The sequence below is a fragment of the Euprymna scolopes genome, chromosome 46 (genome assembly GCF_053919585.1).
Source record: "Euprymna scolopes isolate OS-2025 chromosome 46, ASM5391958v1, whole genome shotgun sequence".
NCBI classification, from domain to species: Eukaryota; Metazoa; Mollusca; class Cephalopoda; order Sepiida; family Sepiolidae; genus Euprymna; species Euprymna scolopes.
Window position 1 is genome coordinate 132,753,056 of NC_136527.1, and position 27,547 is coordinate 132,780,602.

At 35.9% G+C, this 27,547-nt stretch overlaps 1 protein-coding gene across 1 annotated transcript in view; it reads left to right on the top strand.

Annotated features, from left to right (window-relative positions):
* LOC145271169 (protein SFI1 homolog) overlaps positions 1 to 27,547 on the top strand; it is a 324,462-nt gene that overhangs the window by 75,704 nt on the left and 221,211 nt on the right. The window contains exons 9-10 of the mRNA XM_080126698.1: positions 16,759 to 16,920; positions 23,025 to 23,095. Coding sequence (XP_079982824.1) covers positions 16,759 to 16,920; positions 23,025 to 23,095 — 233 coding nt within the window. The remainder of the gene's footprint in view (positions 1 to 16,758; positions 16,921 to 23,024; positions 23,096 to 27,547) is intronic.

The following is a 27,547-nucleotide window of genomic DNA, read 5'->3' on the forward strand; positions in this document are numbered from 1 at the left end:
AAATACAGCAGAAAGCTGAAAGCTTAACTGGCCTACAGCCAGATTTACTCCTTCATTTCGCTGTCCGCTATGGTGTAATCGTTGAACGCTTTACGCTCCCAGTCACGTCATGGTGTAGCGGTAAGCTGTCACGATTTCTTTCACTTTTTTTTCTGCCTTTGCGTCGCAGGTTTGAGCCTGCCTGCCTACTAACACTTTTTTTTGTTTGTTTTCCAAGCACACACCTACAAACACCCAGGCAACACCGGGCACCCAAGCTATTGAGTAAAATGATTAATAATTCATAATTAAAATCAAAACAAACACAATTAATAAATTGTACGATCGTTTCGGAAACAATGTTTTTGAGATAGACAATACGTCCTGGACAATAATTTTATCATTTGATTTTATAAAAGAAAGTCTCCTCATCAGCAAAGCGATTGGGTGGGGGGTTTAAATATTTATTATATATATACATTTTCAAGCATTCATAAACTACATTTAACAACCCAATGAATGCAGTGACGATGATACTTACGGGCTTTAAAGGTGGACGAGTAAAAGATATATCTGCCTTACTTAAAAAATGCCAGTTTAATTGTTGGTGTCTTTAAAAAAAAAACCATGCTGATGAGGAGACTTTGTTTTATAAAATCAAATGATAAAATTATTCTACAGGACGTATTTTCTATCTCAATAAAAACATTGTTTCCGAAACGATCGTACAATTTATCGATTTTGTTTGCTCTTCCGTTTGAAACCGCTTTTTAATTTTGAATTCTGAATCATTTTACTCAATATTAACAAATTCATCCTACCACCGCCACTCACTTACACCGTTCCAGACCGTTCACAGGAGACATTTAAAACCGATCACCGGTTAGAATTTATCTAAAAACTGGACTGGACTTACGCTGAAACGAACAACGCTTACTTTGTCATTGGTTAGCATAAAACATAAACACAATTTATAAAGCATTTATTATAATAAAATTAGATTCAAACAGAACACAATCCGTTACCTGGAATTGAATTCACAATTACATTACTTCGATTTCGTTATAACCCGCGTGGTTAAAGTTTAATGAAAACCTGAATTGACATTTACGTGAAATGCACCAAACTTACTTACTTACACAAACACAACTTCCGTTTCGCTCTTTCCTTACGTGCTTTTTTTTGCTTTCTTTCTTTCTTTCTTTCTTTCTTACCTTTCGTTGTCTTTTTGCTTTATGGGTGATAGTGGTGGGGGTACTTCTCTATCTTTATCTTTCCTTTCGGTCTTTCCTTCTTTCTTTCTTTTCTCTCCATTATATGCTCTTTCCATTGTTAAAACGAAACGAAACAACCGGATATTCCAGGTTTTACTTACACTCTATCACTCTACGACTATTACTTGTGTATCCAACTCTATTTGTGCCAGTAAAAAAAAGTAGCATTTATTGCTTTTGGTAATAATTATAATAGAATAGCTCTAGGATATTTATGCCTATCGACTTTATCCAATTGATTCATTACAACGAGCACAGTTTTCTTTTAATTGTATTAATACATTTACTAATTCATTAAAATAAACTCTGCTCTTTAGACTGTTGGTTGCAATTCCCTTAAAATTATATATACAAAAAGAAATAAAATCAAACGGATGTTTACCTGATATAAGCAATGGTAAGCTTCGATCTAATATGAATACCAAGTATTTATATTTAATAGATATTTTAATCCGAACCAAAAAAAAAAAAGCTCAATAGACAATAGAGAGTAAACTAGAGCCTTTTCTAGTTAAGCCAGAAATGGAAGATGACGTTTGTTTTTCTGTCCATTTGATCTCTCTAGTCAACTCAGCTTGAGATCAACTTTTCTTTGGACTACTGCACTATCCGGAAAAAAAAAACAATTTCCATTATTTCAGTTGCTTTGAAAACTTTCCATATTATATTGCATTGGATTCAATTTTTTAACAATATAAAGTTTAAGACAATTGTAACATTCGAAAAACTACATGATGTAAGCGTTTTGTTTTGTTTCACGCTTGTACATTAATTCCATAGCTAATATAACATACTGGTTTTTGCAAGTATATATGAATGCTTGATTACTGAAAAGGGCACCCCCCACAGTGGGCCCAGATGGCCAATGTTTGGAAATAGAGGTGAAGCATCATCACAAATGACTTTTATAAGATTATTTTCAAAACTTTTGAGGCATATGATCAACTTGGGTTCATTTTAATTAGATTTTAACTGATATTTGTCTCTGAAAACAGTTCTGGGACCAAATTGACCTATTTTGGCTGTGTCACAAAATGTCGCGAATCTACCGAAATTTACTAAATTCAGAGAAATATTGAAATAGGCATTATTTCAGTTTGGATTGAGATAGGAAAGTGGTTGAGGGCTTGTTAGAAGCGTATGGCCAAGGAGAACATAATGGAAGCAATTCATGTTGAGCTAATATACCAGTTTATGTATTGGCTTTTATAAAGTAATGAATCTGTCTGAAATTGTGTATTTCTGTTGAAAATTGCACAGGTAACAATACAAACATTATGTGTATTATTGAATTTTCTCAAAACCTCACATAAAGATGATATAAATTAATCAAGAAAAATGTCTTCAATAAGGCTTGCATACCAGTTCTTGGACAAGCCAAACAACCGATTATGTGAACATATGGCACACTGGCCCCAGATCGCCAAACTTTGGAAATAGAGATTAGGCGAAGTCTTACTTTGATTTTTCTGGCATTTTCTCGTTTTTTTTTTCAGTTTTATACCCAAGTACAGAGTAACTAAAGCATATTTTGACTTAGAGAAAGTGTATAAAAGGATACAGGAACCAAAAATGCTTTGATTTTGTCTAAATTCACGAAATTAGGAGAAATTATAAAATTGGAGTAGTTTCGTTGACTCAACCGAGATAATTCAGTTTGTGTTATGTTTCTCATTCCATACTGGCAGATAAGAATATAAAATAAAACCACAAATAAATCACCATCTAGTCAAGAAAAATGTCTTCAACGAGGCTTGCATACCACCGCTTCGGTAGACCTACCAACCGACCATGCGACCGAATGGTGTGATCGTCAGCTCCACATTCCGTGCAAAATTTTCTTGCCTGAAAATGAGTGGTTATGTTCTGGATGATTGGATCTGATCGTTCCAGTAACCTGGCCATTACATCAGTTAATTGGAGCAGTGGGTCAGTTTTCCTCGACAAGAATTGCAAGTAGTTGCGAATGTCTTTGTTGTTCGACTCTAAGCATTCCTCTGACAGACTTCCCAGTCCATGAGCATCATTTAGACTCATCAATTCTGTTGAATGATGAAGAGTCCCATGCAAGGTGTGATTCATCATGACCCATGGGAAGTTGTCACACAAATTGTATGAAGTCTGCTCACAAAGTTCTTTGAACTTCATCAGATCGATCTTACGTGACGACGACACAACCGATAGAACAGTGGAGAGCTGACGATGAAGGAGAAGCAGGTTTTCTCGGTGTTTTTCATCAACTAATTTTTCGATTGAAGCTAGAACTTCCTCTGAAAAGAAGCGACGGCCTTGTGGACCATTGGTTGATGTCCCACCTTTTCCACCAGCAGAGTTGACTCTATCAAGATACAGGCCTGTCTCTGTGTAGATCGCTTCGAGAACTCGATCCTTCGCTCGACGGATAGGTTCACCACGAACGTCGGACCTCTCAATCCACTGTTGGTAGTCAGCATGGCACCGATACAAAACCTTCAGGAACCACGTTGTTCCATTGATGTACGAATGAGTCACAGTGATGCTTGATTGGTCAGATGTGAGTGGGTTCTTGGTTAATCCTTGACGAGTCTCAAAATCTCCTTGTTTTGCTTTGACTTTACCATTCTCATCAACTAGTTCATTGTACAGCTCGAGAGAATTCTTTGCCGATCTGTTAATGGGAAAGCCCTCTGCAACCTTGGTTCTGTCAGTCCAATCCGCCTGTTTTGTTGTGCATAGGATGCAATCAGCCCCTCCCAACCCTGAAATGTCCCTTTTGAATTTCAGATCCTTCATTGAATCGTGTACTATGACATTCACATCATATCCTTGACCATCAGCAGTAACAAAAATTCCATCTGAAGCCAACTCTTGGCATGCTTTGTCTGTAGTGGGAACGACCATATTAAGAAGATCTTCATCGGTCTCTTTCTCCCTGATCAAGAATAGTGGTCTTAATGTTCTACAGTTGTTTGGCGAGTGATTCTGCCACAGACAAAAAGAAGAACCGTCCTGGTAACGAGCAAGTAGTTTCAGTGGTGTAATGCCATACTGGAACATATTTTCAGTTGCGTCCAGCATACTTGTAGAGTTCCACACTACTTGTTGACCAGCACCGTCACATCCATCTTTAAACACCATTTCAAGGACACCATCTCTGCATTTATCTTTTATGATTTTCTTAGGGATCAAGGATATGATGGACTCGATCGTCATTTTCACTAGGTCCTTGTACTGCACCTGAACTCCACTGTCATCAAGAACTGGGGAGATACTGGGGCGGAGCTTTTTACGTCCCTCCAACAACTCATTGCTGGTTGGAAAATAGATTCCCTTCGCAGCAAGTATGTGCCTCATCTTTCTCATTTGCTCCCTACTCAACGTTAATGAATGCATCAATGCAATCGCTTCATTGATCTCAAAGGAATGAATATCATTCACATTGGACGAAAATATCTCATACCCAACTCGAGCTGTCTTCTTTTCCGATTGAATATTCACACGATGAATCATATATTCTAGCAACTGAGTGACTGAAAGCTCAGGACATTCCTTTGCAGCATATTCTTCAATGTAGTCGAGCAGACCCTGTGTTCTTTCCTTCTGCATTCTCTCCCCTAAGTTGACAAAACTCTTCCTTTGCTTCTTTCCAACTTGTGGACAGTTCCCTTCCATTTCGATTTCTTCTTTCGATGCTTGAGCAAGGATTTCGGTGTTTGCTAGGCGTTTCTTTTTCAATCGTTTGAAATGGTTCCATGCATTCAAGAAGAAGCCACTGATTTCTTTGTTTTCGTGAAAACCATGAGTTTCTCTGAATTGGCGAAAGCATTTGGCATATTCAGGTGGTTTGGTACGGCATAATGCAGCCTGACTAATGATGGCTTCGAAGACCTGATATTCTGTGGTGAGAACATTGTTGCCTGCCATCTGAATATGATAATTTCTTTTTTTTAAACTTAAGTTAACCCGATAATAGCCTGTAATGAAGAAAAAAGCATAGACATTAACTGAATGGTCATATAGAATAATAGAATACTCAAAATATTTGATAGAACATGTAAAAGCAAACTAAAACTTTGGCAAAATGCCCGAATTTGGTAATTTGGTCCCAGATCCCGGAAAAATGAAAATTCTATTTGTCAGAAAAAAAATTTACTGCTAAGATTTACAAAACAAATTTGACATAGTTAGAAAGGTCTTAGGCTATATTTTTTGAAACATATATACTTTGATATGTAAATCTTAGCGGTTTTTGAGCTATTTGAGGAATTGTACAAAAAATAAATGACAATTTAGCTGAAACATTAAGGTAAAATTTCACTAAATAAGCTTTTATCTTATCAAAATTTCATCTATTATACCACAAACAAGACCTCTGTTAGAAAAAAAAAGATGAATTTAGTTATACAAATTGAAAAAATAACATCAAAAAACCCATTATGGCATTTTATTTACAAATTCTGGCTTAGTTTATATGATAAGGTTCATATGTAGTCAAGAATATGATCTCGACACGATTTTGAATTTCCGCTAGGTTTGAGATAGCATAAAATCACTTCACGTGATGCTACAGACCTAATTTTTTTTTTGTTTGTTCAGAAATTTTATTTACTTACAGAATTTCTATAGTTCAAGGTACATAGAGAAAGTTTTTTTTTAGGCTATTTCCACCTCTGGGCCCACTGTGCCCCCCCCACTAAACTACGCAGTCTATTTTGTACACTGTCAAGGCAGGATAGACTGCTTTTAGAAACTCCTGCCCAGATGTGGCAGTAGTACTCCATCCTTGGACGTACTTGGCTTTTCTAATTAAGCCAGCGATGAAAAATAACATGCTGTTTTTATGTCCTTTTTATTTCTGGATCCTACTTGACTGGAGATCAACTTTCCTTTGGACTACTGCACTATCCGGACAAAAACAATTTCCATTATTTCAGCTGCTTTGAAAAACTTTCCAACCAGACTAAATCTATATATCTATAAAAGTGAAAGTGTCTGTCTGTGTGTCTGTCTGTCTGTGTACATTTCCCTACACAATAACTCTGTCAATTTTCAGTCTACAGACTCGAAATTTGATATACAGGGTAGTGAGATCTGGAAAAAAATCTTTGTAATCAGTTTAGGCCAGAAATTTGGCTGTTAAGATATCAATAAACTCTGCTCTTTAGACTGTTTTTCCACATACAGTACTGTTTCACTGTATCACAGCTCATCAGTGTGGCTAAACAAGCAACTTATCCCCCCCTTTGTGTGTGCGTGTGTGTATATATATATATATATATATATATATATATATATATATATATAGCCAGTAGAGTTTAGTTTCCTAGAAGTACATCCAATGAAACAACATGTGTCTACCAAAATAGTGCTCAATGAGTGAACAGAGCAGGTGTATTAATTTTATTTATACAAACATTAATGTTTGTATAAATAAAATTAATATATATATATATATATATATGTATATATATATACACACACACACACTGTGGAAGCCACCAGTCTTTACCGTGGAGGCTCCTTCAGTCTTTGACAGACTATGGATACCCACGAAGGGATACCTGCGCGTCAAATTCTTGTGGCAGGAGGTGTGCAACCTTCAACCACACCTCTCCTGAGTCAACATTGTTAAATACCAGTGGTAAGTGAAGTGTATGTACAGGACAACTGGAAACAAATGCCGAGATAAGCAGAGAGCACATACAGCGCCTAGAATTCACAAATGGTCGCCCATCTGGTACTAACCAGGCTCAACTTTGGTGATCTGTCTGTCTCCATATTTTCAGACTCTATCTCCTCCGAAACGAAAAGTCATAGAGTGCCGCTTCAAATGATTGGAATTTTTATTAGGTTGACGACTCTCCTTTGAACCCAGTCTAGGAGTGAGAGACTAGTAGCAGATACACCAGCCCAAACCAATGTTCACAGGAAACATGAGCTGGAACAGATACATCAAGGGCATTGCCGCAGATGCTGTGAAGAAAGTGGGCTCTCTATACCATGCTAGAAAGTTACTTACGCCTGAAAGTATCCTGTACCTCTATAAGGCCACCAATTGCCCATGTATGGAGTATTGTTGTCATATTTGGGCTTGTGCATCTGCTACTTGTCTCTCACTCCTCGACAGGGTTCAAAAGAGAGTCGCCAACCTGATAGGTCCTGAACTGTCATCTAAGCTTCAACCTTTTTTTTTTTTTTTTTTTTTTTTTTTACACAGTGATCACCACTTATCAAGGCCCGGAAGCCACTCACGGATAAGGGTTATTGCAAGTGCATTACGTTAGTGTGGATCTTTGATGAAGTATTTAATTAAGGGGGCGGTTCATTAGGAATTTGTTAACATTGGACTTGAAGACATCCAAGTTGTAGTCCGGAGGGAAGCAGGCAGACGGAACAGAGTTCCACAGGCGTGAAGTTCTAAGAAAGAAGCTTTGTTCATGGAATCCGCGTTCTGATTTAGGCACAGATATAGAGTGGGGGAAATTTTTCACAGTGGATTCAGCTAGACGGGTGTTTTTCGTGAAAGATTGGCGAGGGGGGACCAGAGATTGGAGTTCAGACGAGCACCTGCCATGGAAATAACGATAAAACAAGGATAGGCTCGCAACGTCTCTTCTGTGGGAGAGAGGTTGCAGGGTAGAAATAAGGGCATTCCCACTAAGCCACAAAGTCTATTTTGTACTCTGTCAAGGCAGGATAGGCTGTTTTTAGCAGCTCCTGCCCAGATATGGCAACAGTATTCCATCCTTGGACATACTTGAGAATTGCATCATTAGTGAGATATCTTCTGGAGCGGTAGAAGAATCCCACCATCTTTCCAGCGACCTTGGCAACAGACTTGATGTACGTGTTCCATTTCAGATCAGGAGTAAAGGTCAAACCCAGAAGCTTGTCAAAACATGGGGCCTCACCCAGACGAGAGCCATCCATCACAATTGATGCCAGATGGGGATCAGAGCGTTGATGTAATGATAGGAGTTTGGTTTTGGATGCATTAAAGGTAACCAGCCACATCTTCCCCCACTGAACCACGCACTCAAGATCAGAGGAGAGAGAATCAGAGAGAACTTTGTCATTTACAGCCTTTGATGTGTTGCCGTAGATGGTCGTGTCATCAGCATAGATGTCAACGAATGATTTAAGTATGTGTTTAGGGAGGTGATTGATGTAGATCAGGAAGAGAGTTGGGCCCAGGATTGACCCCTGAGGGACTCCAGCATTTATATTGCAGGCCTCCGATTTTTGTCCATCTACCACTACTCTTATGAGCCTATCGGAGAGAAATGATTTAATGATTGAGAAAACATTTCCAGTTATACCGTAGCTAGAAATCTTGTGAAGTAGACCCTTATGCCATACCTTGTCGAAGGCCTTTGATATGTCAAGAGCAATTGCCCTAGAAAGGAAGCTTTTGTCAAGAGACTCACTAATCCTGTGGGATATAAACCGTCAGCACATCTGCGGTAGATCTGGCAGAGCGGAAACCATATTGTGTGTCACTAAAAAGGTTATTCCTGCTGAGGTGGTTGACTATTTCTCTATTTAATATGGATTCCAGCAACTTACTCATAACACACAGGAGACTTATTGGTCTGTACCGAGAGGGAGATGACTTATCACCTGAATTCTTAAATACAGGGCAAACTGATGAGGTCTTCCAGGGAGTCGGAAAGCACTTCTCCTTAAATCTTGTGAAGTAGACCCTTATGCCATACCTTGTCGAAGGCCTTTGATATGTCAAGAGCAATTGCCCTAGAAAGGAAGCCTTTGTCAAGAGACTCACTAATCCTGTGGGATATAAACCGTCAGCACATCTGCGGTAGATCTTGCAGAGCGGAAACCATATTGTGTGTCACTAAGAAGGTTATTCCTGCTGAGGTGGTTGACTATTTCTCTATTTAATATGGATTCCAGCAACTTACTCATGACACACAGGAGACTTATTGGTCTGTACTGAGAGGGAAATGACTTATCACCTGAATTCTTAAATACAGGGCAAACTGATGAGGTCTTCCAGGGAGTCGGAAAGCACTTCTCCTTAAGGCAGCGCTTAAATAGTTTCGTAAGTATGGGAGCAAGTTCTGGTTGAAGCTTTTTTAACACTATAATTGGGATGCCATCAGGGCCAGTTGCTTTACTGGAATCTAGGTTCTTGATTAGCTTGGCGACCTCATGCACGGATATTTGTATGTTACCTAGCTTGTTCTGTGTTATAGGAGGAAATATGGGGAGTTGATGGCCTTCGTCGCATAGGGTAGAATTAGCTGCAAAGTTCTTTGCAAATAGTTTGGCCTTGTCTGGCACTGACGAGATGACCTCTGGTCCATTGATGATGGTTGGGATAGAACGCACACTTCTGTTCAGGATCCTATTTGTTATTTGCCAAAACTGGTGGGAACCAAGCCGCTGATCAGCTACCTTGAATTTAACAGACTGGGCATATAGCTCTCTTGCATTTTTTATTACTCTTTTACAGTGGTTGCTGGCAGTCCTGAAAGCAGCTTTAGTCTCAGTGCATCTATTATGTTGGTAGCTATGGAAAAAGTGATTTCTGTGTGCGATAGCAGCAGCACATTCTGGGGAGAACTATGGCTGGCTGTTAGGTTTTTGTTGGAATTTTTTAGATGGTATGAATTGGTCTATGCCTACAATTAACCATTCAGTCAGATCTGATACTATAGAGGACACTTCCTTTTTAAACATGGAGTGCAGAGGTAAATCGGATATGAATGTATGGAAGCTATCCCAGTCAGCCATAGAGTATTGGTATACAGTACGGTGGAGGGGTACGTCTGGGGGCTTCTTACATTTCGTTTTTATCTTAACTGATACAACGGAGTGGTCGGAGGATCCTAGAGGAGAATGAACGGAACATGAACATAGTTCAGGGGAAGTTGAGAGAAAAAGGTCTAGGAGGCTTGCATATTAACCGGGTGTATCGGGCACACGGGTGGGTTCGCGAACAATCTGAGTGAGGTCATAAGCAATGGCAAAATCATGACAAAACCTCCCCTCATCATCTGTCTTATTTGAATGGGTCAGCCATTCCACGTTATGGACATTGAAGTCACCACAGATGTGGATGTTAGCCGAGGGATGTGCAGACAGTATGTTGTCTATTTTCTCAGATATGCTCTTAAAGATAGTAACTCCGCTGTTGTGGGGCCTATAGAGGGCAAATATAAATGCAGTGGTGTTAGCAAGTGCAACCCTGAAGCACATATAAGGTAAATTAGGATCTTCTCTAGAGATATCCCTGCCACACAGGAAGCCATCTTTAATGTCGGCACATATTCCATGCCCATGGCGATCTTGGGTGTCAGATTTAGCTGTTAAATTAGAGTATCCGTTAATTATGAACTCATCTAGGGAAGTGGTCGGCCCTATTCCAGTTTCACTTAGAAATAATATGTCCGGTTTCGTCTCCTCTGTCCCATCATGAGAGAACCTTGGTTTTCGGTGTATTAAAATTAACCAGCCACCTTTTTCCCCATTGCACCATGTTCTCAAGATCAGACGAGAGAGCATCAGAAAGGTCTTGGTTACTGCTGGCCAATGTTGCAGAATATTGCAGTGTCGTCTGCATAAATAGAAAATAGAAGTGCACGATTGTGGAACTCTTTTCCGTTTGACTGTTTCCCACCTGACTACAACTTGGTTGTCTTCAAGTCCAACATAAACACATTCCTGATAAACCGCCCCCTTAAGTAAGACACTTTATCAAATCTCCATTACTAACGATTACTACGATATTATCCCATTGATTACTGTACATGCAATAACCTTTATCCCCGAGTGGCCTACGGGCCTTGATAAGTGGGAGATAAATAATAAACTTTGAGGGATGCCAGCGTTCATACTATGAGTTTCTGATTTCTGCCCATCAACGACTACTCTTATAAAACGTATCAGAAAGAAAGGATTTAATAACTGAGAGGACATTTCCGGTTATTCCATAGCTGGCGATCTTGTGAAGTAGACCTTTATACCATATCTTTTTTTTCTTTGATGAGGTTTAATAATAATTAATGTAATATACATATCATAATTAATAACATCTATATATATAAAAGGCAAAATGTGTGTGACCATTTTGTGTATGTCTTCAAAAGGCTTTTCTCGCACACGGTCCCGCTTAAAACTGTTTATATGGGTCCTATATCATAATATCTAAGATTTGGGAATGTGGGTCGTCTCTAGATTTATTTACGTCGACTTTTATGAGATTCGCGCTATTTCGCTCTGTCCCCGGTTCGTCCTGCATTTTAGTATAAATACAGTGAAATCAAATTAAAACATTGTTCTCGGCTTTCGCGCTGCTTTCCCCTCCCCTTCCCACCATCATCTGGGAGTGGGAGAAGTGAAAAGTAAAAATAACGATCCCGCGATGACCTCATTTAGCGTCTTCCTGTCAGTCAAACATCTTTCACTCGCTTTATAAGCCTTAACTTAACATGCTAATCAATTACTCTCACTTGTGGTCGAGACGGTTAAGTAGTTGGCATTGGTTTCCACCTCCGCGTCAAGGCTTCCGGGTTCAATCCCTCTTTCCGACCAAAACTATTTTTTTTTTCTTTCATGTGGGCAACGTTTTTTTTTATTACTTCGCTTATTCTTTAGTTTACCCCTCCCCCATGCACAGGTTTATTTATGCCATTTTTTTTCTGTTTTTTTTTTTTTGCATCGTCTTTTTTATAATATTTAAGCAGGGTTATTAATTACCCCCCCCATACACACACCTACAAACACCCAGGCAACGCTGCCCCCCCCCCGCTAGTCTATATATATAAAAGTAAAGATGTGTGTATGTATGTTCGCTTTTTGTGTATGTCCAAAAAAGGCTTTCTTCAGAGAAGCACTCGGTCAGCTCACAACTTCTTAAAACTTTTTATATCACATATAAATCATAATATCTACGAGTTAACAACGGAGGTCGCCTGTCTATTTAATTTGATCGACTTCGGGAAGATAAGTATTCAACATTTGTCGCTCGCCGCATGTGGATTAGACTTTGTCGTATAATAAAAGCGACACTAATTCTGGCGGTATTTTCCGGCTATTGCCGGAAATGTCCGAACGCAATCAGCTTTGATCAATATGGAAATATTTTCCTTATATCAGACAATTGCTAATCCGTTTGGACAAGGGGAGCTGTTCCCCCCCCCCCAACATCTTGAAGAAAATAAAAATAAACAAAAGCGTTCTCGCCGTCAAAGTCATTAAAACATGCACCTGCCAAATCTAAGTAATTGAATTCCGTTAGTATCGCGTGGTGGTCCAATGGTTAACGTCACACTTTTTTTTCTTTTTTTTTTTTCACACTTTAATTTCCAACTTCGCCTCAAGGGTTCAGGTTCAATCCTTATACTCACCTACCAAAACTTTTTTTTTTTTTTAATTTTTACCCCCCCCTTCTTTTGCATTTTTTCCCCCTTTTCCTTTTTCTTTCCTTTTTCTTTTTCTTTCTTTTTCTTTTTCTTTCTTTTTCTTTCCTTTTTCTAGTTTTCATTTACCTCTAAACACCCGGGCAACGCCGGGTACCCCCCGGCTAGTACCGTATCAAAAGCCTTTGATCTAGAAACAAAGCCCTTGTCAAGAAATTCGCTAATCCTGTATGATATAACCGTAAGCACATCAGCTGTAGATCTAGCAGAACAGACACCATGTTGCATGTCACTGAGCAGGTTATTTTTGCTCATGTACCTATTTACTATGCCTCCCCACGGGACAGAGTTAGACACCAGGGTCGTTTTTTAACGTGGAGAAAAGGTACAAAAAATAAAAATTGTCTCAGTCGTGAAGGATTTCTCCTCCACCGAAAGAGAACAAGAAAATGAAGTGCAGCATCTGAAGAACAGATACTACACTTTGAGATATTAAATCTTTTATTCATGTTAAAAAATACAGTCAAAATTAACGATGAACAAAAAACTTAGGCACATGGCCAACTCAAAAGGGGGGATTTTGGGGGTCGTTGGTCATCCTTGTCACTCCAGAACTAAACAAAGTCAAAAGTTTCTCCCAGCTAGTATCTTCTTTCACCATAATACCGCATTCACCCTTTCATATTTGGGGACGTCCTACTTAACTCCCAATTTTTAAAACATTTTTTATTGACGTGTAAAAACAAAAAAGATAACAATAAAATGGTAACAATAATTCATTTGTGTCGAGGACGGGGGAAGAAAAAACAAAAGGTGATTAGTAGGGCCCTCCCAACCCCGTCTAGTTGATAGACTGCCCGTTCCACTAGGTTTGTAAAAGGAACCTCGCTTCTGCGGGTCAGTCTCTAGGTGGGGATGCCCTCTAGATGGGGGTGAATGGAGAAAAGAAAATTTTTGTGGGTAAGGGATGGAGGTTAGTTTGTATTTCTTTTTCTCCAAGATGGGTAAAATTTAGAGGAAGGGGTGAAAACAAAAATTGCAGGTAAGAGGGGATGGGGATCTTGGAGGCTTCCTAATCGGGGAGGGATGGAACACACACTCAGCTTGCTGAGAGACTACTTTTTTAATTTTACTTTACAGAACTGCGCGTTCCACACTTAGGCGGGGAACACGTATTCAAATTTGGCTCCTCTTCGTACACACAGACTTGCCACATGTATCCATCTTCTGTCAAATGCCGCGCGATGCAGCCTTCTTCTATCACATCTGATCTTCCCCCGTAGTTGGTGTTTAAAGAATGCGATCAGATCTTGATAAGAAAAAGACAACCCCCCCCCTGGCAACCTTGCAGACGCGACGTCCAAATCACCATTCTCGCCACGGCCAGGATCGTAACGTAGACCATTTGTCTTTCCCGGTCCCACGGCGGCCTCACGTTGTCCACAATATTGGATACAGTAATATCTTGACCAAAAGGCCAAGCAACAAGAGTCGACCACTTCTGTTTAACACAGATTCCAGTAACTTACTCATGATGCACAGAAGACTGGTTGGTCTGTACTGAGAGGGAGATGACCGATATCTGAGGTTTTCCAGGGTGTTCTGAAGCATTTCTCCTCAAGGCAACATTTAAATAGCTTCGTGGAAGCTTTTTATAATTATATATATGGTCAATAATTTTTTAATTATATATATATGTATATCTATAAATATAAAAGCGAAAATGTATGTATGTATGTATGTGTATTCACTTTTTCTGTGTGTCTACAAAAGGCTTCTTTCAGAGAAGCGGTCCCTCGCTTCACAACTTTTTAAAACTTTTTATATCACATATAAATCGTAATATCTCACAGTTAACAACGAAGCTCGCCTGTCTATTTAATTTGCTCGATTTCGGGAAGATAAATATTCAATATTTGTCGCTCGCCGCATGTGGGTTAGTCTTTTTCCTATAACATTTTGGGGGTGGAAAAAAAAGCGTTTAGCAGTAAATGAATACAATCCCGCAGTCAAACTTGACCTCATTAACTCATTAAAACGGGCACCTGCTAAATCCAACTAATTAAATAAATTCAAACGTGTTTCCGTTAGCATCTCGCGGTGGGGCAATGGTTAACATCGCAAGTTTTTTTTTTTCACACTTTAATTTACAACTTTGCCTCAAGGGTTTGGGTTCGATCCTCATACTTACCTTTTTTTTTTTTAAACCCCCCCCCCCCATACACCCGGGCAATGCCGGGTACCCCTCGCTAGTATAATTATCAAATTACAAATTCAGATTATTTGCTTAGAAATGATGTTTTTTTATAAAAATGAAATTTCCTGATCAATTTACGTGATATTTGGAATATGGTATTCGCGTTTTGAATGTTCTTTTAAATGTTTTTAGATAATTAGATGATATAATAACTAACTGTATTTTTTTTCATTTCTTTTTTCCTTTTACATTTTCTTTCTTTCTCTTTTTCATTTTTCTTTTTTTCTTTACTTTTTCTTGTTAGTTTCCTTTTTCTGTTTTTTCTTTTTTCTGTTTTTTTTCTTTTGCATTTTTCCCCCCTTCTCTTTTTCCCCCTTTTCCTTTTTCTTTCCTTTTTCTTTCCTTTTTCTTTTTCTTTCTTTTTCTTTCCTTTTTCTTTTTCTTTCTTTTTCTTTCCTTTTTCTTTCCTTTTTCTTTCCTTTTTCTTTCCTTTTTCTTTCCTTTTTCTTTCCGTTTTCTTTTTTTCCTTTTTTTCCTTTTTACTTTCTTTTTTCTTTTCTCTTTCCTTTTTTATTTCTTTTTTCCTTTTTTCTTTTTTCCTGTTTAATTTTTTTCTTTTTTAATTTTTTTCTATTTCTTCTCCCTTTTTCTTTCTTTCTCTTTTTTTTCATTTGTTTTTTTCTTTTTATCTTTTCTTTCATTTTTTTTCTATTTTTTCTTTTTCCTTTTTTTCTTTCCTTTTTTCTAATTTTTTTTTCCTTTTTCTATTTCCGTTTTTTTATCTATTTCTTTTTTCTTTCGTCTTTTTTGATTTTCTGTTTCTTTTCTTTTTTCTTTCATATTTTTCTTCTTTCCCCCCCCCCCCCAGTTAAGGCTAAAATGTTTTCAGAATTTTCCATCACGTGTCATGCCTTTCGACTTCCATTTTTTCTATTTTTTTTTTCCTTTTTCTCTTTTCCGTTTTTATCTTTCCTTTTTTTCTTTCCTTTTTTCTATTTTCTTTTTTTTCCTTTTTCTATGTGATGTGGTCTCGTTGGAGACATTGTATCGCTGAGCATTTAAATAGCTTTGTTGAAGCTTTTTATAATTACAAATTCACATTATTTGCTTAGAAATGATGTTTTTTATAAAAATGAAATTTCCTGATCAATTTACTTGATATTTGGAATATGGTATTTGCATTTTGAATGTTCTTTTAAATGTTTTTTTTTCCATTTCTTTTTTCTTTGTTTCTTTTTACATTTTCTTTCTTTCTCTTTTTTCTTTTTTTTTCTTTAATTTTTTCTATTTCCTCTTAGTTTCTTTTTTTTTGTTTTTTTTCCTTTTTCTTTACCTTTCTGTTTTTATTTCTTTTTTTCTTTGTTTCTTCTTACATTTTTTCTCTTTCCTTTTCTTTCTTTTTTCTTTATTTTTTTCTATGTTGTTTTTATTTTTCATTTTTGATTTTTCCCTTTTTCTTTTTCCCCCCTTTTTTTCCTTTTTTCTTTCCTTTTTTCTTTCCTTTTTTCTTTCCTTTTTCTTTCTTTTTTCTTTCCGTTTTCTTTCTTTCTTTTTTTCTTTCCTTCTTTTTTTCGTTCCTTTTTCTTTTTTCTGCCCTTTTTTCTTTTTTCTTTCCTTTCTTATTTCTTTTTTCCTTTTCTTTTTTCCTGTTTAATTTTTTTCTTTTTTAATTTTTTTCTATTTCTTCTTCCTTTTTCTTTCTTTCTCTTTTTTGTTTTTTCATTTGTTTTTTTTCTTTTTATCTTTCCTTTTTGCCTTTCCTTTTTTCTCTTTTCCGTTTTTATCTTTCCTGTTTTTCATTCCTTTTTTTCTATTTTCTTTTTTTTCCTTTTTCTATTTCCATTCTTTTTCTATTTCGTTTTTCTTTCTTTCCTTTTTTTCTGTTTTGATTTTCCGTTTCTTTTCTTTTCTTCTTTCATATTTTTCTTCTTTTTTTCCCCCCCAGTTAAGGCTAAAATGTTTTCAGAATGGTCCATCACGTGTCATGCCTTTCGACTATGGACAGACCAGTTTAACCATTATCAGATCCTTTATAAAAACGCTGAGCATTTCCGACAACTCCAAAGACGTCTTCTACTGCGGCAGATGTGGTCTCGTTGGAGACATTGTATCCTTTTCATTTCGTTATTTGCATCGTTTCATCATCTGTTATATTAAAGAATTGACCAAATTTATTTTTAGTTTACTTACAAGACGTGAACTGTTTAGAAAAAAGAAAATTGTCCGTAGTATAATGGATGAAAGATTTTTTTGGTCCCCCAACAAAAAAGTTCTATAGTCCAGACCTGTAAGTTTTGGTTATTCCCTAAGCTCAAGGAAAACCTTAGAGGCTGTCGTTATTAGACAATTGATACTATGGGCCTCTGATTTCTGCCCATCGACCACTACTCTTATAAGCCTATCAGAGAGAAATTTTTTTTTTTTTTTTTTATTACATTTTCACCCCAAACAAGGCACATTGCCACTTTGGTGTAGGGGGCTATTATCAGGGGCAGCAACTATTGGAGCACTATGTAGGGATTTTGGCAGCAAGATGTTGGTTCACATTACACTTGAACTTCTGCATGTCAGTACAGTTAGGGAAGCAGGAATCTGGAATGGAATTCCAGAATCTAGCGGTTCTGGAGGAAGAAACTACTGGAGTAGAAAGATCTTTTACATCTAGGGATCTCTACTGTGTGGGGGTGGGATTTAGCTGCCGGTCGGGTTTGTCGAGGTTGTCTATGTCGTGGGGGCACAAGTGTCTGCAGTTCGTCAGAGCATTCACCATTAAAATACTTGTAGAACAAGCAGAGGGATGCAACGTTTCGTCGATGGGACAGAGGCTGAAGCTTAGATCTTAGTTCAGGGCCTATCAGATTGGCGACTCTTTTTTGAACCTTGTCTAGGAGCAAGAGACTAGTAGCAGATGCACCAGCCCAAATGTGACAACAATACTCCATACATGGGCGAATGGTGGCCTTATAGAGATACAGGATACTTTCAGGTGTCAGTAGTTTTCTAGCACGGTAGAGAAAGCCTACCTTTTTCGCAGCGGCCCTGGCAATGTTTTCAATATAATTGTTCCAGCTCATGTTTCCTGTGATGGTTAGGCCAAGCAGTTTGAAATATGTACTCTCAGACAGGGAGTCACTGGCCATTGCTATCGCTGACAGAGAAGGTTTCTTGTAATTATTGAAGGAAACCAGTTTAGTCTTGGCAGCATTGAATGTGACCATCCATTTTTGTCCCCATTCCACTACAGATTGGAGGTCATCCTCTAGTGTTTTTGCCATTTCTTTAGATATGTGTTCATTTGTTTTCCTGTCAGGCTTGTTATAGAGTGTAGTATCATCAGCATATATACTCATCTCAGAGGCAGTTTTGTCGGGAGGTCATTAATAAATATTAGGAACAATAGAGGTCCAAAAATAGACCCCTGAGGCACTCCCGCATTTATATCACACTGTTTAGATGTTCGACCGTCAAGGACAGCCTGGATTTTTCTCTTGTCTAAGAAGGATTAAATTATGCTAAGTATTCTACCAGGGATACCGTATGATTTAATTTTCCTGAGGAGACCCTCATGCCATACCCTGTCAAAAGCCTTAGATATATCTAGAGCTACCGCTCTGCCCTCCTCCGCTTTTTCCAGTGAATGGTATATACGTTCAGAGATTACAGTGAGGATGTCAGCTGTGGAACGGGCTTGTCTAAATCCATATTGTTTGTCAGTCAGAAGTTTAGCATCTGTAAGGTGCCGGACTAGAGCATGGTTAATTATGGTCTCAAATATTTTGGCGAAAAGTGGGAGGAGGCTAATGGGGCGATAATTTGATGTGTTAGTTCTTTCACCAGAATTCTTGAATATTGGTACCACAGAAGCGGTTTTCCAACAGCCCGGAAAGCATGATTCATTAAGGCATTTGTTGTAGACTTTGGAGAGAACTGGAGCTACTTTCTTAATAGCACAGCTGGGATGAGATTAGGTCCACATTTATCATTATTTCCATGGCAGGTGCTCGCCTGAACTCCAATCTCTGGTCCCCCCTCGCCAATCTTTCACGAAAAACACCCGTCTAGCTGAATCCACTGTGAAAAATTTCCCCCACTCTATATCTGTGCCTAAATCAAAACGCAGATTCCATGAACAAAGCTTCTTTCTTAGAACTGCACACCTGTGGAACTCTGTTCCGTCTGCCTGCTTCCCACTGGACTACAACTTGGATGTCTTCAAGTCCAACGTTAACAAATTCCTAATGAACCGCCCCCTTAAGTAAACACTCCATCAAATCTCCACACTTACGTAATGTACTTGCAATAACCCTTATCCCTGAGTGGCTTCTGGGCCTTGATAAGTGGTGATCACTGTGTAAAAAAAAAAAAATCCTTTAGAAGTGTCAAGATTTTTATAATAGCATGTACCTGAGCAGGGGTGATTTTTAGATCGTCTAGCGTGGCGTCTGTCCGCAAAGGAAAGTCAGGGAGGGAGTGGTTGAAATGATTTAATAATTGAGAAAACATTTCCAGTTATACCGTAGCTGGAAATCTTGTGAAGTAGGCCTTGATGCGATATCTTATCGAAGGCCTTTGATATGTCGAGCAATTGCCCTAGAAAGGAAGCCTTTGTCGAGAGATTCACTAATCCTATAAGATATAACCATTAGCACATCTGCTGTAGATCTGGCAGAACGGAAACCGTATTGCATGTCACTAAAGAAAGTTATTTCTGCTAAGGTGGTTGACTATTTCTCTATTTAATATGGATTCCAGCAACTTACTCATGACACACAGGAGACTTATTGGTCTGTGACTGTGGTTCATCAGCTTGAATAAAAAAAGATATCATATATTTTCATTTTGTTATTTGCATTCTCGTTTGATTATCTGTTGTGTTGAAAAATTGACCAAATGTATTTTTAGTGTACTTTACAATATAAAGTTTGTTGCCCGGGCCGCTGGGAAAATGGTTGGATCCTTCTACCGCTCCAGAAGATATCTCACTGCTGATGCAATTCTCTATCTCTATAAAAGCCAAGTACGTCCAAAGATGGAGTACTGCTGTCACATCTGGGCTGGAGCTTCAAAAAACAGCCTATCCTGCCTTAACAAAGTACAAAATAGACTTTGTGGCTTAGTGGGCGATGCTCTCTTCTCTTCCCTGCAGCCTCTCTCCCACAGAAGAGACGTTGCCAACCTCTCTTTGTTTTATCGTTATTTCCATGGCAAGTGCTCGTCCGAGCTCCAATCTCTGGTCCCCCCTCGCCAATCCTTCACGATAAACACCCATCTAGCTAAAACCACTGTCAGTAATTTCCCCCACTCTTTATCTGTGCCTAAATCAAAACGTAGATTCCATGAACAAAGTTTCTTTCTGAAAAGTGCACGCCTGTGGAATTCTCTTCCGTTTGCCTGTTTCCCTCCTGACTACAACTTGGACGTCTTCAAGTCCAACATAAACAAATTCCTGATTAATCGCCCCCTTAAGTAGGACACTTTATCAAATCTCCAACGCCAACTATTACTATGATATTATCCATTTGATTATTGTACACAAAATAACCCTTATCCTCGAGTGGCTTACGGGCCTTGATAAGTGGTTATTCCCATGTAAAGAAAAAAAAAGACGTGAACATTTTAGAAAAACAAGAAAATTGTCCGTAGTATAATGGATGAAATATTTTTTTGGTCCCCCGACAAAAAAGTTCTTCATCCCCGTCCCCCTATCGTCCAGACATTGCTCCCTGTAAGTTTTGGTTATTCCCTAAGCTCAAGGAAAACCTTAGAGGCTGTCGTTATTAGACAGTTGAGGGGATCATCTCAATTTTATCTTAATATCTCAATTTTATTGAATATCATCTCAATATCATCATCTCAATATTATCATCTCAATATCATCATCTCAATATCATCTCAATATTATCATTTCAATATCATCATCTCAATCTTAATATTATCATCTCAATATCATCAAAATATTAGCATCATCTCAATTTTATCTTAATATCATCTCAATTTTACTGAATATCATCTCAATATTTTCATCCTAATATCATCTCAATATTTTCATCCTAATATCATCTCAATATTTTCATCCTAATATCGTCTCAATATTTTCATCTGAATATCATCTCAATATTTTCATCCGAATATCATCTCAATATTTTCATCCTAATATCATCTCAATATTTTCATCCGAATATCATCTCAATATCTTCATCTGAATATCATCTCAATATTTTCATCTGAATATCATCTCAATATTTTCATCCTAATATCATCTCAATATTTTCATCCTAATATCATCTCAATATTTTCATCCGAATATCATCTCAATATTTTCATCCTAATATCATCTCAATATCTTCATCTGAATATCATCTCAATATTTTCATCTGAATATCATCTCAATATTTTCATCTGAATATCATCTCAATATTTTCATCTGAATATCATCTCAATATCTTCATCCTAATATCATCTCAATATCTTCATCTTAATATCATCTCAATATCTTCATCTTAATATCATCTCAATATCTTCGTCTTAATATCATCTCAATATCTTCATCTGAATATCATCTCAATATTTTCATCCTAATATCATCTCAATATCTTCATCTGAATATCATCTCAATATTTTCATCCTAATATCATCTCAATATCTTCATCTTAATATCATCTCAATATTTTCATCTTAATATCATCTCAATATTATATAAATATTATCTCAATGTGATCATTATCCAATATTATCATCTCTGTATTATCATCATCTCAATATTATAATATTATCATAACAATATTGTAACAATACTATCTCAATATTATCATCATCTCAATATCATCACCTCAATATTTTCATCTTAATATCATCTCAATATTTTCATCTTAATATCATCTCAATATTATATAAATATTATCTCAATGTGATCATTATCCAATATTATCATCTCTGTATTATCTCAATATTATAATATCATCATCATAATAATATTAGCATCATGTCAATATCATATCTCAGTATTATAATCTCAATATTATCATATTATCTCCACAATATTACCATGAGACAATACAGCAAGTGGATTGCAACCGGGGAAGATTACTTCAAAGGGGACTAGAGTTTTTTGTGTGTACTATGAACAAAAAGTACTCGTGCGAAAAAAGTTTGGAAACTTATTTAAGACACCTCGTACATATTTTTTTCTTTGGGTGCAAAGTAAAACGTGCGATACATTAGTTTAATGACATTAGGTGATATTACAGGTGTATGTATGTGTTGTTGTTTTCACAGAAAAATACGATAAATTTATAACTTAAAATATTGCAGCATTAAGAATTGATTATATAATGTTAACTTATATTGCAGTAGAAAAATGCGAGTATGAAAAGTAATATGGTTAAGCTTAAACATGGAAAAGTAAAGGACTAGTTGTTAAAACTGGAAAAGAAAAGGACAAGATATTCTAGTAAAAAATATAAATTTGTAACTTAAAATATTGCAGCATTAAGAATTGATTATATAATGTTAACTTATATTGCAATAGAAAAATGCGAGCATGAAAAGTAATATGGTTAAGCTTAAACATGGAAAAGTAAAGGACTAGTTATTAAAACTGGAAAAGAAAAGGCCAAGATATTCTAGTAAAAAATATAAATTTATAACTTAAAATATTGCAGTATTAATAACTGATTATATAATGTTTACTTATATTACAATAGAAAAATATGAGCATGAAAAGTAATATGGTTAAGCTTAAACATGGAAAAGTAAAGGACTATTTCTAAAACTGGAAAAGAAAAGGACAAGATATTCTAGTAAAAATATAATAAATTTATAACTTAAAATATTGCAGTATTAAGAATTGGTTATATAATAAATTGAATTTTTAAAAAAATTCTTAATGCTGCAATATTTTAAATTATAAATTTATTAGATTTTTACTAGAATATCTTTGTTTTTTTCTTTTCATTTTTAACAACTAGTCCTTTACTTTTCTCAGTTTCATCTTAACCATATTACTTTTCATGCTCGCATTTTTCTATGTAATTATAAATGTTGAAACTAATATATATATACATACATATATATATATATATACCTCAACAATTAATAATAATAGCACTGTGTCCAGTTTTACTCAAATGTTTAATAAAATTATGTACCCATAAAATTCTTTTTAATTAAAAATGTATCCGCTTTGAAGAATTGATCTTAACCTTGTGAAAGATGTATCTCATCAACGACGGGAGAAATTGAATATCGAAAAGGCTCAATTCCACTGCAAACAAAGACGTCTGGTCAGTTTTTAAATTTTTTTCTTTTTCTTTTTAATACACAAAGTATGAACATTTTAACATAAGGGGGCCACTACAGTTGGATATAGACGTGACAGCGCATATTTGAAAGCAAATTCCGAATAAAGTTAATCTATATTCTTGTGTTCCATAAAAATGACTGAAATTGTAATTATCAGGAGTTATAAATTGCGCAGTGCAAAATAGAAAAGAATTAACATAAGGGTGCCACTACAGTTGGATATAGACGTGACAGCGCATATTTGAAAGCAAATTCCGAATAAAGTTAATCTATATTCTTGTGTTCCATAAAAATGACTGAAATTGTAATTATCAGGAGTTATAAATTGCGCAGTGCAAAATAGAAAAGAATTAACATAAGGGTGCCACTACAGTTGGATATAGACGTGACAGCGCATATTTGAAAGCAAATTCCGAATAAAGTTAATCTATATTCTTGTGTTCCATAAAAATGACTGAAATTGTAATTATCAGGAGTTATAAATTGCGCAGTGCAAAATAGAAAAGAATTAACATAAGGGTGCCACTACAGTTGGATATAGACGTGACAGCGCATATTTGAAAGCATATTCTGAATAAAGTTAATCTATATTCTTGTGTTCCATAAAAATGACTGAAATTGTAATTATCAGGAGTTATAAATTGCGCAGTGCAAAATAGAAAAGAATTAACATAAGGGTGCCACTACAGTTGGATATAGACGTGACAGCGCATATTTGAAAGCATATTCCGAATAAAGTTAATCTATATTCTTGTGTTCCATAAAAATGACTGAAATTGTAATTATCAGGAGTTATAAATTGCGCAGTGCAAAATAGAAAAGAATTAACATAAGGGTGCCACTACAGTTTTTAAATTTTTTTCTTTTTCTTTTTAATACACAAAGTATGAACATTTTAACATAAGGGGGCCACTACAGTTGGATATAGACGTGACAGCGCATATTTGAAAGCAAATTCCGAATAAAGTTAATCTATATTCTTGTGTTCCATAAAAATGACTGAAATTGTAATTATCAGGAGTTATAAATTGCGCAGTGCAAAATAGAAAAGAATTAACATAAGGGTGCCACTACAGTTGGATATAGACGTGACAGCGCATATTTGAAAGCAAATTCCGAATAAAGTTAATCTATATTCTTGTGTTCCATAAAAATGACTGAAATTGTAATTATCAGGAGTTATAAATTGCGCAGTGCAAAATAGAAAAGAATTAACATAAGGGGGCCACTACAATTGGATATAGACGTGACAGCGCATATTTGAAAGCAAATTCCGAATAAAGTTAATCTATATTCTTGTGTTCCATAAAAATGACTGAAATTGTAATTATCAGGAGTTATAAATTGCGCAGTGCAAAATAGAAAAGAATTAACATAAGGGTGCCACTACAGTTTTTAAATTTTTTTCTTTTTCTTTTTAATACACAAAGTATGAACATTTTAACATAAGGGGGCCACTACAGTTGGATATAGACGTGACAGCGCATATTTGAAAGCAAATTCCGAATAAAGTTAATCTATATTCTTGTGTTCCATAAAAATGACTGAAATTGTAATTATCAGGAGTTATAAATTGCGCAGTGCAAAATAGAAAAGAATTAACATAAGGGTGCCACTACAGTTGGATATAGACGTGACAGCGCATATTTGAAAGCAAATTCCGAATAAAGTTAATCTATATTCTTGTGTTCCATAAAAATGACTGAAATTGTAATTATCAGGAGTTATAAATTGCGCAGTGCAAAATAGAAAAGAATTAACATAAGGGTGCCACTACAGTTGGATATAGACGTGACAGCGCATATTTGAAAGCAAATTCCGAATAAAGTTAATCAATATTCTTGTGTTCCATAAAAATGACTGAAATTGTAATTATCAGGAGTTATAAATTGCGCAGTGCAAAATAGAAAAGAATTAACATAAGGGTGCCACTACAGTTGGATATAGACGTGACAGCGCATATTTGAAAGCAAATTCCGAATAAAGTTAATCTATATTCTTGTGTTCCATAAAAATGACTGAAATTGTAATGATCAGGAGTTATAAATTGCGCAGTGCAAAATAGAAAAGAATTAACATAAGGGTGCCACTACAGTTGGATATCGACGTGACAGCGCATATTTGAAAGCAAATTCCGAATAAAGTTAATCTATATTCTTGTGTTCCATAAAAATGACTGAAATTGTAATTATCAGGAGTTATAAATTGCGCAGTGCAAAATAGAAAAGAATTAACATAAGGGGGCCACTACAGTTGGATATCGACGTGACAGCGCATATTTGAAAGCATATTCCGAATAAAGTTAATCTATATTCTTGTGTTCCATAAAAATGACTGAAATTGTAATTATCAGGAGTTATAAATTGCGCAGTGCAAAATAGAAAAGAATTAACATAAGGGTGCCACTACAGTTGGATATAGACGTGACAGCGCATATTTGAAAGCATATTCCGAATAAAGTTAATCTATATTCTTGTGTTCCATAAAAATGACTGAAATTGTAATTATCAGGAGTTATAAATTGCGCAGTGCAAAATAGAAAAGAATTAACATAAGGGTGCAACTACAGTTGGATATAGACGTGACAGCGCATATTTGAAAGCAAACTCCGAATAAAGTTAATCTATATTCTTGTGTTCCATAAAAATGACTGAAATTGTAATTATCAGGAGTTATAAATTGCGCAGTGCAAAATAGAAAAGAATTAACATAAGGGTGCCACTACAGTTGGATATAGACGTGACAGCGCATATTTGAAAGCAAATTCCGAATAAAGTTAATCTATATTCTTGTGTTCCATATGTATATGTGAATGTATATATACATGTGTGTATGTTTATATTTACATATATATATATATATATATATATTTAATTTATATACATATGTAGATATGTGTGTGTTTGTACATAGATGCGTGTTTATACATAAACATATATATATATATGTGTGTGTGTGTACATAAATATATATTATGTGCATGTATGTATATATGTTTATGCATATGTGTACATATGTATGCTAATGTGTATGTAAATATGTGTATATATTCATATTCTTTTCCTTATGCATATATGTGGACATATTAGTGTATATATATATATATATATATATATATATAAAGATGATCAATAAAGATAAACAATATTACTATTTTATTATAGACATTTACAGGCACAATTTCTATACATATGTATGTGTGAATTGTTTCTTGCCAACCTATCAATTGCCAAGAAATCTTTCCGTTCCTGCCATGAATTTACCCAGAGTCTAATGAACCTAATATGGCATTAATGTCCATTTTGTGTGTCCAGTGCAAAATAGAAAAGAATAATGTAATATTTTGATGTTTACAATGCCAGGAATTGTGACCCATCCTTCGTAGGTCAGCAAGGCATCTTAGCGCGACCGGACCTGTCAATCGATTTTGTTGGTCTTAATTTCATGATTGGGTTGATATGTTGCCGTTTCGTCAATCTGTCGGCTAGAAGGAAAGCAATTCAAGCACACAAAGTGACGTCACAGTCGAGGAAGAGAAAAGAAAAAAAAAAGAGAGAAAAAAATGCAATGGTAAGGACTGTGAAAGAAATTGTGTGCTGGAGGGGATAAACATTTGGTCCGTGGTGGCGAGAGACTTTTAACTACATGACAGATGACATAAACTAAGAGACTTTTAAGACAAGAGGCAATGTGCTATTTCGGAAGAACCATGAATAAATGCATTTCATTTCAACTGAAAAAGCTGAGTGGAATTTCTTTTCTTTTTGTTTTTCTTTGTGACTCAGATACATGTTGGGTTCTAGTGTTAAAATCTAACAACACCGTTGAAGAAGAATAATGACTACACTACAAATACGGATCAATATTTTTCATAATCTGATTGTCAAAAAAGATTTTTTTATCTACCGTTTGTTACAAGGAGGTGGGGTATTTTGTCATGGACGTTAGCATAGAATAATTAACCTTTTTAGAACTAATACAAACATTTGAATGTTCCTACTAGTCACATGATGTGTAAGTATTAAAAAAATTTCTAGAACTCTCTGTCTGTGGAATTCTGTACCACAAGCCTGCTTTCCAGCTGACTAAAACATGGTTGTCTTCAAGTTCAATGTAAACAAGTACTTGTTGCCCATCCCCTTAAATAATCCAAATCTACCCAACATTCAAGATACAGATATATATATTTACTAGCCGTACCAGGCCACGCGTTACTGTGGCTCAGTTTGTTAAAATGGAACACATTCCTCATAAAAAATTGCATTTTTAATTGCTTATTTAATTTTAATATTTTTGCAATTTTTTTTTTTTTTTTTTGCATTCCCACAATAAAAGTTGGTTTTTTCCCCAAGAAAAGGAAAATTTTTTACCATAAATTGTTAGGTGAAAGTTTTTTGGGTTTTTTTTTTTTTTTTTCAGGAAAACTTGCACTT